Here is a 17295-nt window from a genome sequence, read left to right as displayed (position 1 = left end):
TAAATGAAAGAAGAACTAGACTCAGTGATAAGAAAACAAATATGTTATTATTTCTAAATATGAATTACCAATATTGTGATCATCATCATCATGGCTTATTCACTCCTGGCGGAGTGTTTGTCGCCCTTTTGGGCTCTCTGATTAATTTATTGCGGAGAATCATTCCGCTGTTGTTTTTTTATTATTATAGCAGCGTGTGTGACTTGGCCCTGTCTATTCAATATTGTGATAATATTGAATAATACCTTACTGTTTATGGTACATAATCATGGTACAGAAAAAGCAAATTTTTCTCAAAATTCAAAATGCTGGTTAGATATGTTTTAGTATTGTACCTTAAAACAGTAAATTGAGTGATATAATCGAGGTATAACCTGATAACAATGCTAAAATTAGATAAATTATAACTAATTTGCCCATGCAACTTTCAAATAAAAATATAAAAAATGATAAATACTAACGAATCGCAATAATACCCAAACATAATTGTGCGATCATAAATAAGATGCCTACAATAAGACTGCGATCATTCTTTCTATCCCAATAATGTTTAGCTTCGCTGCTAAGATATATCGCTACCTGCTATTAACCGTTATGTGATATATGGGATCGCAACAAAACTGCGATAGCAATAGTTAGTAAAAATAGCAGCGATTTAAAAATAGCAATCGCAAATAGCAGTGCTATTGAAAAATAGCGACTTAACTCATGATTAATATTCACTAACCACAACATATAAATATAATTTTATCTATTTTAGCTTATTTAAGTACTTCATTGATTATGAGTGAGAGTTTATTAATCCTGTAAAAAAATATGTCTTTTTAGAATTGTTTTCTGAGAATGTAGTTTTAACAAAAGGTCTTATAATTAATTTGTTGTCATCACTGTATACTTATTTAAGTAAAGCCAAAAAAAATATTGCAATTTATATCAAAACAGAGGTTTAGAGGCAAAAAAAATCATCACGATATGTAACAACATTTTTTTATTGCAACAAATTTAACAAAACACAAATAAATAAATATTAAATAAAATAAATTACAGTTAAAACTCCAAAGTACTACACCAATATGGTGTCGGTAAAACCGAGGAAAATCACAATTTAATTAGATGGAACATGGGCACTGTATGCCAAGTTCTGAGCAGCCTGGGCATCGAAGTTCCTTCCCCATCCGCCGCCGCCACCGCCGTGAGCATCAAATCCACCCCCGGAATGGCTGTGTTCGACGTGGTGCTCGTGATGTGGTTGAGCGACTACTTCGTATGTGACATGTTTCTCTCCTCCACTAAGGAGTTTCTTCAAACCAATGATACTGGCCAATACAAGGGCGAGCTAAAAGAGAAAAATATATTAGTAATTGAATTTATTGAGTTTGTACAAAAACATGAATGTTTTGATAGAAAATATATAACAAAAATATAGATGAATTTATATTATTTATAAATATTGTTAATCATTTTGTTTTTTTTTTGCTTTTAAATAAAATACTCCTTTTAAATTCTGGTAATATCTATGTTTTTAGAGATCACTTAGTTTCCAAAATTGCGTCACTTTGAAGTACAGCTGGTTCCTAAAAGAAAACTACGACTCTTAGTAAGATTTGACCATTTTGGGCAGTGTATTTGATTGGTCTGACATTGCATTATATTTATTGACAGAAAAACAGTAAAATAAACAAACAAACAGCAAACAATTAACTGCATATTAATTCATAAATTGTAATAATCATTAGTGTCTAAATTTCGATAATATTTTGACTTCCTGCATTTTATAAAGAGTCTATAACATAGATAGTTTTTACATAAAATAAGGTTGTTGTTATTATTTTTATTATTATTAAGGAATACAACAAACAACTTAACAATATATTAAAGCAAGAATTGTAACCAAATTAGAAGATAACTGAACACTATCAGAGGCAGCAAAACCTTTTATCCTAAGCACTACTAGAGTTTTATGGAGGAAACAAGAAACTCTCGAAAGAAAGGGAGGGTCTGAAAGACCAAAACTATACTAAATTTAGGTTCGTAAAAATAAAATTAATATTGTGTAATATCTTCGTTAGCATTTATAACAGCTTGTAGTCTTCGGTCCATCTGGGTGAAATAAGCTTCAGAGTGCTCTTCTCAAACCTGTTGTATACTGTGACACAGCTCTTCAGCATTTTAAGTATTAAAATTACGCCGATACAACCGTTTTATAATTAGCCTCCTACATCCTCCATTGGTTTTAAATCTGAACTGTAGCTGGGTCATGGTAAGGTTTCGATGTTGTCATTTTGAAGCCAATGGTCTATTAAATTTGCAGTGTGAACAGTATGCAGTGTGCAGTGTTAACGTATTCTAGAATATTCAGATACGTCTGCCCAACAAACCAGCCATCAACACGCCATACCATTTACATACCTCTAGATAAAAACCATCTCCATACATTGGGGCTAAAATGACCAGTTAATTAATATCTGTCAACATATAGAGCATTAAATCTATTATTATCTGGTCTATACACCCCAATTTTACCCTTTTTAGAAGATTGAAAAAATTTCTGTAAATATTACCATGTCCCAGAAATCTTGATTTTATAGCTGATGGTTTAAAGCAAATACAAGTCTTGATTGCTTCTGTTGTGGTATAAGAGCTTGTTTTTTGCTGCAGTTCGGTGCTATTTGATGCCATAAATCTGCGCCAAGTTGTTGTCTTTCTTCCCGGAAACTGTGACATAATTCTTGTTGTTTTTGCATCTTTAAAAAGATTTTTTTCTAATTTCTTTAAATGCGTACGATCTTCATGAGCGATAGATATATTTGGTTTTCCAGAACCTTGCTTACTTTCGAGAGTTTTTTGTTTAATATTAAAAACTGTTGTTTTGAAAACTTTTTGATTTACACTGTAGATTATCAAGGAAGGTAACTGAAATATTTTTATGTTTTTTAATAAAAGATTATTTAATTTTAGCATGTTAAAATGATTTAAATTTTTAGTAATATTTTCGCATATTCTATAAAGACAAATCAAAGTGGTTCAAGCTTCCAAAAAACAAACAAGTGAGAACAAGATCGGACAATCTAATTACATATTTACCTAGTGTAAAAGGAATAGCACGAGAAAAGCAAAGTGTTCTTGATTGTTGGTTGTTATTTTTTGCAGAAGAAATGTTAGATGACATTGTTGACTATACAAATGTAAAATTAGCGACGAAAGCCCTACGGTACGATGCACTACATTAGCATTTAGTCAAAGATACTGACAAAATAGAAATCAAAGCTGTTATAGGCCTGGTCTATTTGACGGGACTTTACAAGTCAAACCAATAAAATATTTCAGATCTTTGGAATATTGATGGCAGCGATCTTATTTGATCTTATTCGAACAATAATGTCACAACAAAGATATTCCATTTTGTTGCAATGTTTGCAATTCGACAATGTGAAAAATAGAGTAGAACGGAAACAGATCGACAAATTGGCAGCAACTAGAGGTATATTTGATTAACTCGTTGTCAACTGTAAGACACACTATATACCAAGTCAACATCTTACAATAGACGAAAAACTGGAATCGTTCTGGGGACTTGTGTCATTTCTTCAAGGATCTTTCCGATAAAGTAACAATACGCAAAATATAGTTGAACGTTTGATTGGGCCAGTTTCTGGTACTAAATGTAATATTATTTTCGATAACTGGTTTACCGCTCGTGATCAATTTACTTTAGACTCATCATCTTAATTCGGTTGGGACAGTTAGGAAGAACAAAAGGCATATTTCAGCAGCACTTCTGAACACACGAGGAAGATAAATTCGCAGTTCAAAATTTGCATTCACAGAAGATATAACGGCTGTCTCATATGTGCCAAAACAGTCAAAAAATGCAATCCTCTTTTCTACATTGCATCATGATGATACTATAATTGAAGATACTGGCGAAAAGAAATTACCCGAAATTATCGACTCTTACAATTCAACCAAAGGCGGTGTAGACACATTGGATGAGCTATCTGCTAATTACAGCGTATCAAGAAATAGTCGTCGTTGGACTTTAACACTATTTTTTTCGTTTTTGAATACAGCTGGAGTGAATGCTAAAGTTATATATACAACAAATACAAAAAACAATAAATTAAAAAGACGAATTTTTTTGAAAGAACTGGGTGTGCAGCTGATTTCTGAGTTTTGAAACCAACGAAGACCACTTTCTTGCATCGACCACTACGTGATAATCAGCAACCAGAGGTACATCAGTTGGGACCTAAGCAATGAAGGACAAGCAGTAGATGTTCTGTTTGTCCAAGAAATAAAGATAGGAAGACTTTTTACATGTATGCGATGTGATACTCCAATTTGTTTGGAACACGCAATAATGACGTGTTCAAATTACGTCAATTTTGAAAAGGCGTAACTTTTTTATTTTTTAATGTATTAATACTAACAGTTTTTTCTTTAGTTTGTAGAATATTAGGTTATAAGTTTATTTAGAGTTGTGTGATCAATAAAATTTTTCATAATATTTGGGTGTATTATTGTTCACTTGTGTTTTTTGACTAGCATAATTGCAATAGGTTGGATAAATGATGTTTACCATTTAAATATAAGATTTTTACAGTACCATATTTAATTTATTTGAATTATAAATAAGTAAAAAACCAAGATTAACCATTTTAAGTGATTAAATTTAAAAATTTTAACTTCCTGTGTTAGTTTAGTTTGGAGTATGACATACCCCGGAAGATCTCCTGTGCTAATTTATCTAGGCACACTAACTCTTGGTTAATATATATACATAAACGGCGAAAAGGTCACAATTCGTCAAAGCTAATTAATTTTTTTTTTTTTTATTAGAAAAAGATGTCGCATCCACCAAAAGGTTATTAGCGACGGAACAAAATATAAATAACAAAGTTAAACACCTACAGATTATACAAAATGTTTATGGATCTAAGATAATTCACTATATTGTCACAGGAACAGTTTTGACCTAAAGCCTGTGGTAGAGCGAGTGGATCTTGTAGCGCTGTCTTTCTTGGTCATATTTACTACAAATTTTTAAAAAGTGTTCGACTGTTAATCGGACGTTACACTGATCACATATAGGTGGATTTTTCTTTGTGAAAAGGTAGGAGTGCGTTAATCTGGTATGTCCTAGACGTAAACGCGCAACCGCAATTTGTTCTCGTCTATTGCGCGACGATGGAAACCACTGAGACACATTATTTTTGATTTTATTTAAATTGGAATTAGTTTGAGACCACTCATTTCGCCACAAACACAACACTTTTTAAAATAAGCTTTTAATTCACTGGAAACACACTTGCTTATCGGCTCCGACAAATCACTTAAAATTGCCTCTCGTGCAATCCTGTCAGCTTCTTCATTTCCTGTTATTCCTGAGAGTTAGATGATACTGAACGATTGTCTACAGAAGAGTCACTATCTAAGTCAGAAATCTCTTTCCCTAAGTGGTTGTGTAGTTTCTTTTGAAGTTTTGTAAACTTGCTTTTTGTAGATCTCTCATTTGCATATTGATAGCTGCTTTGTAAAAGATGGAGTAAACCAGCCATATCAGTTGTAAATTCTTTTACGACGCTAATAGTGTCGAGGGAGCCTTGGACATTATCAATCAGTAAGGACAATTGGTGGAAATTTAAAACGAATGGTGGGGTATGATTATCAATGAAATTTTCAAGAGTTTCCCGTGTAGATTGGACTTTAGATGAGCGTGGTTTTTTTGGTTTAGAGAGTTTGGGTTTTGCAAACAGATTTTCTGATGAAATTGCTGAATCTGAAGGGGGCGTGTCGATCTCACCAATACTGCGTTTTATGGAAGAACTTGCGTTTTCGCAATTGCTATTAGAGTTTTCACTTAGATGATGTGGCTTTATTACATTTGGAAGTACTGGAGCAAACTCATTGGTAGTGACAGAAGTCGAGCTTGTAGTTTTATTTGTAAGATTGGTTGAAATGGTTGTTTCAAAAAATTGTGATGATGTATCAGTTTTATTAGAATTTTCTGCAGTTGTATCTAATGGAAAAGGAGCTGATAGATTGGAAAATATTGCTTCCGAAGTTTGTGAAAACGGTATTGCTGCTGAAGGAGGTTGATTAAAAGTGTTGCCATGAGTAGGAGTATTAGTAGTTTCTTTGTCGTTGAGATTTGTAGGTGTAGGTGATATGCTCGGATTTGATAATGGATAACTTGATGACTGCTGGGTGTTTGGTACCTTGTGTAGTATACTTGTTGAAGCTGTTTGATTTGGTACTTCATTGTTTGACTCAATATGAGTTGATTCCGTTACTAAACTGGTTTTGCATTGGGATGATATGTGTCCTGCATTTTTGCAAATAAAGCAGGTGAGTGTACCTTGTGACAAAAATATGCAGTAAGGTGTTTGGTCGAAATTTATTAGAATAGAATCTGGAATTGGTGATGTTATAGGGCTTATATAAACTTGCCTCCGAAAGCTCAATATGTGACTATATTCGGGAAGAGTCGACCTAATTTTCAGAAATGTTATTGGGGAAATAAGCTTTAAACCGATATTCTGTAATTCTTTAACTAATACTTGATGAGGAATTGACGGGCAGACTCCAGACAAGACTAGTCTTTCTGCTGGAGAGACAAGTCTTCGTGCTGTTACAACTTCGCCGAGTACTTCTATAGAGCCATGTTGTGTCATGAAGTTATCTACTACGGTTTTGTTTGCCAAATACATGCAGATTCTATTATGAGATAATCTAGATGAAAAAATAATATTTTTTGGGTTGATGATTGTACCCAAAGGAATGAGATAATCGTGCAGTTTAGCATTATCGATACAACAAATATTGCTTGGTTCTTACTCGGAAAAGAATGTGAAGCGGCTGAAGCATAACTGTTTGTGATATTCGAACGTTGATTTACTGGACTGGTCAGATCGGAAGGTGTTTACATTGTGTGAAGTCATTTTAAGCTGCGGTGGCGAAGGCCTTACTCCGACTCTGGTAAATGAAAAACCAATCGCATGCTACTATAAGCTACTTATAGCAGCTAACCTCACAAAATGATTGTACGGTAGTGTATATTTATTATTTGACGTTTTCTTTTCACAATAATAAAATAATAATTACGTATAGATGACTTACGTAGTAGTATCTAGTAGATAAACACTTTAATTTTAAAAAACTATTTAATAAAACCACTTGGTTTTATTAAAAACTAGGAGTACGATATCAGTACAACTTAACCGTACCTTGCCAGGGCCGGTCTCCAAAGCTAATTATTATTCTAGGCAAAATTCATCTTGTTCGTATGATTTTTAGAGTAAATTTATATTTAAATGGGAATAAGCCACAATTAAAGGTTAAAATACATTTAAATATAAATTAATTTAAAATGCCACAAGAAAATAGCTTCAGAACAATGATTTTTAGAGGTCAACTCTCTGACGACTGGACTATAAATCAATTTATTTGATTTCTTTATCAATTTTTTTATATTTCTGCAGTAAATATAACCTATGAAAATTTTTTATTTCTTGAAATTGTATCGAACAAGTTTTACTGGCGTCTGTCTACTTTAAAATAATATTCAGAATGTTCTTGCTTCATTCATATTTTTGTTCTTTCGAACTGTAATTTTCTCTATAAAGTAGAAATCCATTTTTAATAGCTATTTTTTATCGTTTTACTTATAGTAGTATATAAATATTCGAATATTTTATTTGTATGTCTGTCATTTTTATTTTTCTTATCTGTGTTTGACAATTTATATTGTAAACTGTGGCAGAATTTTTCATTTTAACAAAATAGCATTGGTGTTGACGTTCGACATCGGGAAGATAAAGTTTTCCTTACTTTTGAGTGACATATACTTTTTAGTTGGTTAGTCGGTTAGATACACACTCATACACGGAAAATCAGCGAATGTGACCTGCTATTTCCACTTCTATAGTAGTTAGCGACAAAAGCACCACCTATTTTGATAGACTTAAAAGAAAACGATTATCGTTGTCTGTCTTTTTGAGCTGTATAAAATTTGTAAAAGATTTACAGATTTCAGCAAGAGCCTTGCTACGGCTTTAGTAAGTTAAATTTAAGAAGGTTTAGGTAATATTCGGCATTTTAGAAACATCAGACAATATACGGACGAGGATTATAACATACCTATTTACAACTTGTATATCGATTTCAAACAGGCGTTTGATGGAGTAGATCGACAAAAGATGTTAAAGCAACTATCTATGTTAGGGATACCCAATAAGTTGGTTAAACTTATACGAATGACTCTGGAGGGTTCCAAAGCTATGGTGAAAATAGATGGAGATATGACGCAGGCCTTTGATATTGAAAATGGAGTTAGACAAGGGGATGCCTTATCAACAACACTTTTTAATCTAACTTTAGAAGCTGTTGTTAGAAAACTGGATATAAACGGCTGTATTAATACAAGATCTATGCAAATATGCGCATATGCGGATGATGTTGCCATAATAAGCCGCAACAAAAGTGTATTAAGCGAAAAAGTTATAGAACTGAAACGAGAAGCTGCTACGTTTGGTCTATATACAAATGAAAGCAAAACAAAATATATGGAGTGCACAAAATCGAATGAACATGAGAATCTAAAGGTAGACAACCATACCTACAAATATGCCTCCACTTTTCCCTACCTAGGCTCAATAATAAATGACAACAACAACATCAGTCAAGAAATACAAGCACGGATTCTTAGCGGTAATAAGTGCTTTTATGCATACAAAGACTTAATGAAAAGTAAGTTACTGAATCGTGAGTCTAAGCTGAGAATCTACAAAACAGTAATTAGACCAGTGGTCACATATGGATGTGAAACGTGGACCCTCTCAACCACTGATGAAAATCAACTGAGAATATTTGAGCGCAAAATACTAAGGAAGATATTTGGACCAACCCAATGCAGCGATGGTTCGTGGAGAATTAAAATGAATCACGAGCTGGATGAACTAATGCAGAGCGCAGATATTGTCAGATTTGTAAAGTCACAAAGACTAAACTGGCTTGGTCACCTAGAAAGAATGCCAGATAATCGAGCTGTAAAAGTAGTCCAGAGATGGAAGCCCCAAGGAAACAGAACAAGAGAAAGGCCCCGTAAAAGATGGATAGATGGATAGACGACGTAGAGAGGGATCTTAAAACCATGAACATCAGGCAGTGGCGAAGGAAAGTATCCGACAGGGCAGAATGGAAGAACATTGTTAAGCAGGCCAAGACTCACAAAGGGTTGTAGCGCCATTAGAAGAAGAAGAAGAAGAAGACGGACGAGGATTAGTCACGTTTGTAGTTTGTGCATGAATAATTTTGTGATAAAATTCGTAAAAAATGACAAAAACTAACTGTGCTCTTAATTAAAGCCATACAAGTCTAAAAATACCATTCTCATTCATTAACAATTGCACGTTTTTTTAAGAAGAATTGGCCAAGTTTTATCATCCAACTAATCTACCTTACGAAAAAATATTACTTTTTTGTCTAATCCTGTTTCAGATAATGTTGATAGGAAAAAAATTACAAACATTTTATACCAAAATGATTCATTAAACATCTTGGCTATTAGTTGGTTTATATTGCATATTATTACAAAAATTATTTTTTTGCGTATTATTGACAAAAGTCGTGCATATTTATGAGCAAATTCATTGCATCTTTAAATGAATATTTTCCTTATTATAAGTCTGCTAATAAGTAGTACGACAAAAGGAAGACATATCTATCTCTATATCTCTCACTCTCCCTTCATCTCCCACGTTTCAGTGACACTCATTTAATTATGCATATCGGAAGTCTCTAGAAAACCGGCACGTGCACACAAAAATCTTCCATATTTTCCAAGTCATTGATATCATGGAATGTTGTATTATTATTGCAAAATATTCAAGTTTTTTTATATAGCTTAATGCATTTATGATTCTTTTTCGCTCACTACCCCTAGACTACACATATTTACGATTTGAAACTGTTGGAAATTAAAGCAATTAAACATAATAAATGCGTATCACTACCGTTAGTTGAAATGAGGCAATTTATATCCATTATAAGTCAGATTTGGGTGTAGCAGGAATGCCGAGAATATATGGATAATAACATGAAAATTTATTGTTCCGGTTAACATTGTTTACAGTGGCTAGAAAATGAGTGGTTGGTAAATACTATTTTTTTGATTTACATTTAACCAAAACACAATTAACATAATTTTGTGTACACTGTTGCAAAGTACCAATAAATAATATCAGAAAAAGAATCTCTAAAATATAAATAATTAGCAAAAAAAAATTATTCGATGTCTTATTCTTCTTGCAGTTCTTTGATTGGACATTAGCGACTACTCTAGCCAGTATAGTTTTAGAAAAACCATTATTTTAACGACGATTTGCCTGCAACATCAGCCTGGCGATTGTTAAATCAGATTCGTTCTGCTTCTTCTAGATGTTAGAAAAGAACTAATATAATTATGTATATTTACTTCTTGCAAATGGTCCTGTATGCGTGCCAGTGGGCCGGGTTATATTCGTCAGTTTGGTTTCTATGTTTTTTTATAGAGTTAGTTTTCATGCACTTAGAAGTTTTTGTACTTCAATTCTTGTATTTAAACTTTTTGAACATTTTTAAATTTCTATTTTTGGTCTAATTTTCAATATAAACTTGCATTGTTATTTTATTCAAGTTTATAATCTATCCTGCTCTTATATTATGTTATGGTACATAATAGATGACGTCTATTTTTCTCATTCGATGGCATTTTAATGTTCTTCTCGTCTTACCTGTATTCTTTAATTGTTCTGTCCGATGTACGATTTGAACTCACAAGATATCTTGTATACTCCTTGATTTTTCAACGGAATTTTTGTTTTTCGGTTGGTATTATTGATGAGGTTTTCTTGTTGTTGTTAAATATAGTCTCCGTTTTGTAACGGAATTTTTCTCCTTTTTCAATTCTAAAGAGGTGACGCCATTTTTTCTGAATGCCATTTTAACTTTTTGCATTTTTTTTTTGTTCTTTTGGTCCACGTCTGTCAGTTTTTCAGATCTTTTTATTAGGGTTTTAATAACCGAATGTAATTGTGCAGGATCTAAAAACACATCTGATAATGAAAGTTGTTAGTTTTTCTTCTGTTCTATATATTGCAATAAAGTGTTTTTTTCCATGTTACTAGATGATAAAGGTATCTTCAACGTATGCAAGCCATAGTTTTGGTTAATACTCTGCTATTAATATTACTTTTTCTATTTTTTGCATATAAAGATTTGCTGTTACCAGTTACAGTGGTGATGCCATAGGTGCCGGTGGTTCTTTGCCTTGTTTGGTCTTTGTACATGAAATAGCTTTTATTCAAGTAGTGCTACGTTAGATTAACTGTATTATGTGGCATTGGCGATTTTTAGCGTATAATTACTAATAATTTTTCTACAAAATATTTGTAAATACTAAGAATACATGTCATGTATAACCCTACCTGGGTCCTAGCCTCCTCAAGAATTTCTCTCCAGTCGTGTCTATCCATCACCTTTCTTTGCCAAACACGTATTTCCATATTTCATATGTCGTAGTGAGACTACATCCAAGCTAATTACCAAGTGTCTTGGGTCGACAATCACATCTTTTATACGTCATTAACGTAAGAGTTCGCGTCCTCTATAGTTGTAGCTGCTCAGCCAGAAATTTCACTCATCAGAAATTATGTGTCATATATTTCGTATGCAACTTTTGTTATTACGATATACATATTATTAGTATTTTAAAATATTTGTTTCTGGTTAATGCCAACGAGCTTCGTTTATTAATAAAGAAAAAAACAATAATAAAGAAAAAAGAAATGGTCACACTAACGGATAAATCAGGAAACAAAAATTTAATAAAGATACGTTGCTATGTAGAATCTTAATTGATGACAAAAAAGTAATACAGTTTATCTACTCCATAGCGCGGTCTACAGTAACCATGGTCCCATAAATCATCAGGTAAATAAAGCTGAAGCTGCATGAAGATGCTTGAGAAAATGATACCGAGAAATAAATATATGACAACAGGAATTGAAGTGTAACCGTACTCGCGTACGGTAAAAAATCTAGAACCGGTACAAATCACTGTAAAGGCAAATTAAGATTGCCTAAGATGAAGACTTTAAGAATGACAGCTGGGAAAGGCTCTTATGAATATAATAAGGAACGAAGAAGTCAAAAAGAGAAAAAGCATCTTTTCTGGTATGACTAATAAAATAAATGGATAAACGTAGATTGGGGAAAGTAGTTTTTGACTACAAATCTACTATTCGTATGTCAGTAGAAAGATGTCCTAAAAGATAAAGAAATAATAAGTGAGCAGTTTGTAGGTCTAAATAACGAAAAAATAGATCTTCTATTAATGACTAAGAACGACTTGAATTAGTCAAAATGTTACTTAACTTCAATTCTTTCAAAGTGTATTTTAGTCTACTTCTTTATAATTTTTATCGTTATCGTCATTATCATGGTGCTATAGCCCTTAAATAGCCTTGAACTTTTCAAAATTTCTTTGCCATTCTGTTCTGTTCCTTGCTTAGATTATCCAATTGGCAACAGCGATCTTCTCAACATTGTGTTACTTCGTCTATCCGCCTCAACTTTGGTCTACCCATCGTCTCATTTCCACATGAGCCCAGTGCAGACGGTTGCGCTTGATTAGTGGATTATAGTGGTAATGTCTTTTTCACAAAAACATATGCTTGTAGATATTCTGCAGTTTAAAGTCCATATGCTATTTTCACAGACGGCTCCAAATATCTTGCGAACCTTTTTTTAAATGTTTAGAGAGGATTTATCTGTTTTGGTTAGGGTTCAGGTCTCTGATCCATATGATAGAACGGGGACTATCAATGTTAAATAGTGTTATACAAGTTTTTTAAACAGACTTTGTTAGCCAAGTACTTTGCTAGACTATGATAACATCTGTTTATAAGTATGATTCGCCTTTATAAGGCTGATGGGATATTATTGCGAATAACTGAGATCACGCAGATCTAATGATCAATGAAAAAAACTCTAAAGCAGTCAAAGAGTTCTTTGTAAGTTTTTCTAATAAAAATATTTACTAAAACTTTTGGAAAACTCAAAGAATAAATATTGGGTGGCAAGAAAATAAAGAAATGAAGAGAATTTAGTCAAATCCCGAAACACTATTAAGAATTTTTAAAGATATTTTAATAAATCTCTAAACCGGTAGTTTTATATTTATTAAAAAAAAGTATGGAACACAAAATCAAATGCACAATGCGATACGATTCTACAAAAGTATATAAGAATGATAATGCGAAGGAAATATTCAAAAGGTTGTAGAGGTATTAAATATTAATTGAATAGATGAAAACATCTGACGTCTAGAACCTAAAACTAATTATGTAAAGGAAAATGTGTTAAAAAGAATAATATAACAAAAACAAGAGACATCACAAGATTTCTCCTTCACACGCACCGAAACCTGCTTATCCATATATAGAAAACAAAAACATTGTAGTAAATACTGCCTTATAAGTTTAGTAATTGCTTTTCACTGCAGGAATTCTGACGGTGCTGTTTTCAGCAAAAATGTGAGATTTATGATGTTTGTTTCCTGAGAAACTTTCTTCGGTTAATAGATAGACAATCATGTTAACAATATCGGTCAATGCAAGTTGCCGACCTAGGTACTCGATAATACTCTTTCGTAAAAGTCGATCTCCTCGGTGAAAGTTAGATTCTGAATAAGTATAAAAGTTGCCTACATAGTAGACGAAGATGGTGATTCAACTTTAAGTGAAATACATGATTAATGTTGGCATTAAGCTGTTTCATTAAACAACATCATTAAAATTTCTGGTACTTACAGAAGTGTTGTTTATTGCTTTTTTTTTATCTAGGATCAGACTTTGATAAGGTTTTTATTTATTTGATTTCACATCTTCGTCTTTTCTCATCTTGCATTTTTTCTGAATGGAAAAAGCGTTATCTATATACTTTTTCATACAGATTTTAAGATTTAAATGACAATTTTTATTGAAAATTTTTATAACGGTTTGCTTAATGAAAATACCCTTACTAATTTAAGACACGCAGTTTTCTTTTGTCATGTCAAATGATACTTTTTATCTATGAATTGTTTGAGTCACATTTTGAAGCATATACTACTCTCCAAATTTAATAATCACCTAAAATGTATCATAAAGAAGCTATTTTTTGTCTGAACTGTTGATTGGATTTTGATGATTTTTTTTCGCATTATAGGCCTATTTTTAAGGAATTACTGGAATTATTGTACCAATGTTTTTTAATAAATGTTAACGTATTGTTCATACAGTGTGTAAAAAATATACAAAACTTTAAATGTAACAAGTCTTTACGGTCATTTAAAGCAAATGACAACAATGAAAAAAAAAGTTTCATAAATTTTATTGACATCTAAAACAAAAAAAACCTGAACAAATATAACCCAACTAATATTTGACAATTATAAACAATGTGTTCTGGGAAAGGCCAGAGGGAAGAAGATCTGTAGGGCGGTCTAGAAATAGGTAAAAAGATGCAGTCAAAGAATGGGAATTACTGGCACAGGACCGACAAACATGGAAGGCAATAGTAAACGCAGCAAAGACTCACGAAGAGTTGTAGCGCCATTGATGATGATGATGAATATTTGACAAGTTCCATTTCTTAAAAATACTTAATCACGAGTATTTTCGTCTTTTACCGATAATTCCCTCCCAAATTTCTCCCACTATAACATCGATGTTGTCAAGAGAGACAGGTGGTGTTTGTCGGCTCTCAAGTTGATGATTGATAAGATTTCACAAATTCTCTATGGTATTCCGATCAAGGCTACAGAGTAACTAGTTCATGGTTTATACACCAACCTCTTCCAAATAATCAAGTACCAGAAGTTTAACAAATGGGCATGCGTTATCATTCATTATGATTAAGATTAAGACCATTGTCTCCTATGTAAGGAGTAATGGAAACTACATGGTTAGACAAAATATCTATAGCATACCTTTTACTTATTTGTAAAGCAACAAGGTCCGTTCGCGCTGTAAGAGATCATCATCATAGTCATTAAAATCTTAGCAAATGTATTGTGGTTCCTCGTTGAGCTTCAGCAGCTTGGATAGTTTGCTTAATGATATTTCTCCTCTGGTCGCAATTATCTGTTACATGTACTCTTTCAATATACTATTGGTTGAGGAGCTATTTTGTAATGTCCGCCCATCGCTGTGGTTCTGCTGGGTTAGCGTTGTCTATGATGCCTTCCTTGGAACACCAATCGCTCCATTTTGTGATCACTTCAATAGATAAGACCCAAGAACTATAAAATTCTAGAGTAAACAGTATTAAAGAGATGATAATTGAGTTTAACTTAATCTGTAACCGAGACATTTGTCCAGCGAGTTGTCCACGGAATTCGAAGCAGTCGTCTTTATGTCCACATTAGATATATAGATGTATATACATACATAAAAGTATATATGCATCGTCTATCTGATTTTTTAGCTGTTTATGTCTCGCATTTATGATATAATATAAAAAAACCAGAGGGGAAATGAGTCTCTTTTGTCTTGTCTTAGTAATGTGACGATTATGCCATACCTCGTTTAGATAAATATTGCTGCTATTGCTGTTGTTTTTTATTAATAACCATGATTTTGGTTTTGTTATATTTAACCATGGCCCCTTTCTACGTCGAGTTTTTTTAATAAGTTAGTTATTTTTTCTGGACTAGAAACTAGAAATATAGTGATGTCTGCAAAACTTAAGTTAGATATCTTAACACCGCCTAGGATTACTACTCCCTTCCAACCATCCAAACCTCTGCGCATTATAAACTTTGAATATTTGTTAGATAATAAGGGAGATACAACGGATTCTTGGCATTCTCCCTTCCCAAAAATACATTTGTCAGATAGGCATCCGATCATTCGAATGTATGCCAAGTTATCTGTAAGAGATATTTTCCCTCAAATCACTACACATCATTTATTGTATAAAGTAAGAGGTCGTACGTTGTTACACTATGCATAGAGTTGTCTTGGTTGTTAAATGACTCTAACATGTCTATCTGGGCTATATTAACCATTGAATCCCTCAATATTTCGAGTTTTAGGAAACAATTGTTGTAACAATGACTTCAAACTTGGTATTTTGTACGTCGAGTTTTTTTTAAAGTTAGTAATTTCTTCTGGAGGAGAGGCTAGATATGTAGTATCGTCGGCAAGTTAAATATCTTGACACCATTTAGGTTTACTCTTTCCTCCCAACCATCCAAGACTCTGCGAATTATGAACTCTGAATAAATGTTAAATAATAATGGAGATAAAACGCATCGTTGGCGTTCAAACCTTCTCCAAAATGCCTTCGTCAGATAGGCATTCGTGCATTTGAATATATGCCAGGTTATCTGTAAGAGATATTCCCCTCAAATCATTGCAGATCATTTATTATATAAAGTAAGAGGTCTTAAGTTGATGCACTATAAAAAGCATTCTCTTAGTAGACGAATAACTCTTACACGTCTTACTGAGCTATATGAACAATACCTCGATTTATCTGTGAACAATATGTGCTAACTGTCATTAACATTTCAGTTAACAACCTCTCTGAAAAATTGTAGTACAACTCTACGATAAGGTAATTTGGCTAATATCCTTACATGCAAATTTTGTTCAGCTAGATGCCTTCCTGTATTGCTTCTACTAACTTAAGTATTATAAAAATCAGTCACTAATATTTGTAAATTTTTCATTGCGACAAAACGTTCTCTTATAGCAAAAAGCTTAACAAAGTTGGCGTGGTGATGTGACTCTTCCTCTTGCTTGTCTAGTCAACAACCCTGTTATTGTTGTTTCTCAAAAACGTTGAACGACTAATGTAGTAAGGGATACGTACTATCTTGCAATAGTAACAAAATGTAGCGTCTGTTTCTAATAGATTCCAGAGGGTGTTACAAAATAAGATCAAGAAACACAAATCTACTTTTACACACCGTAGTTGGGTAAAATGTTGAAATTTCTCAAAAAGACCTTAGTACAGTAATTCCTTACAGGTAAAACTGGAATGAAAAATTGAACCGACGAAAATTTATGTTACATTTAAATATTAGCGTTAATTTTGGAGAGTAGCGTATACATTTTTATCACATAAATTACTCTGCTTCTGCCCAAAAGCCATTTTTTAACAAACATATTTATAACAGTTATGTAATCCCGCTCTTATTGTTTTATTACATGATTTTTTTGTCATTTTTGCTGAAAACTTTTCAAAAAAACTCAGAAAACCATAGGT

At 32.7% G+C, this 17295-nt stretch overlaps 1 protein-coding gene across 1 annotated transcript in view; it reads right to left on the bottom strand.

Moving 5' to 3' along the window:
* Positions 1–970: 970 nt before the first annotated feature.
* Positions 971–17295, bottom strand: part of LOC140443974 (uncharacterized) — a 50121-nt gene continuing 33796 nt past the window's right edge. Inside the window, exon 4 of the mRNA XM_072535521.1 lies at positions 971–1336. Coding sequence (XP_072391622.1) covers positions 1106–1336 — 231 coding nt within the window. The 3' untranslated portion in view covers positions 971–1105. The remainder of the gene's footprint in view (positions 1337–17295) is intronic.

Source organism: Diabrotica undecimpunctata, chromosome 6 (assembly GCF_040954645.1).
Source record: "Diabrotica undecimpunctata isolate CICGRU chromosome 6, icDiaUnde3, whole genome shotgun sequence".
NCBI classification, from domain to species: domain Eukaryota; kingdom Metazoa; phylum Arthropoda; class Insecta; order Coleoptera; family Chrysomelidae; genus Diabrotica; species Diabrotica undecimpunctata.
This window is presented reverse-complemented; position numbering and strand designations above follow the sequence as displayed.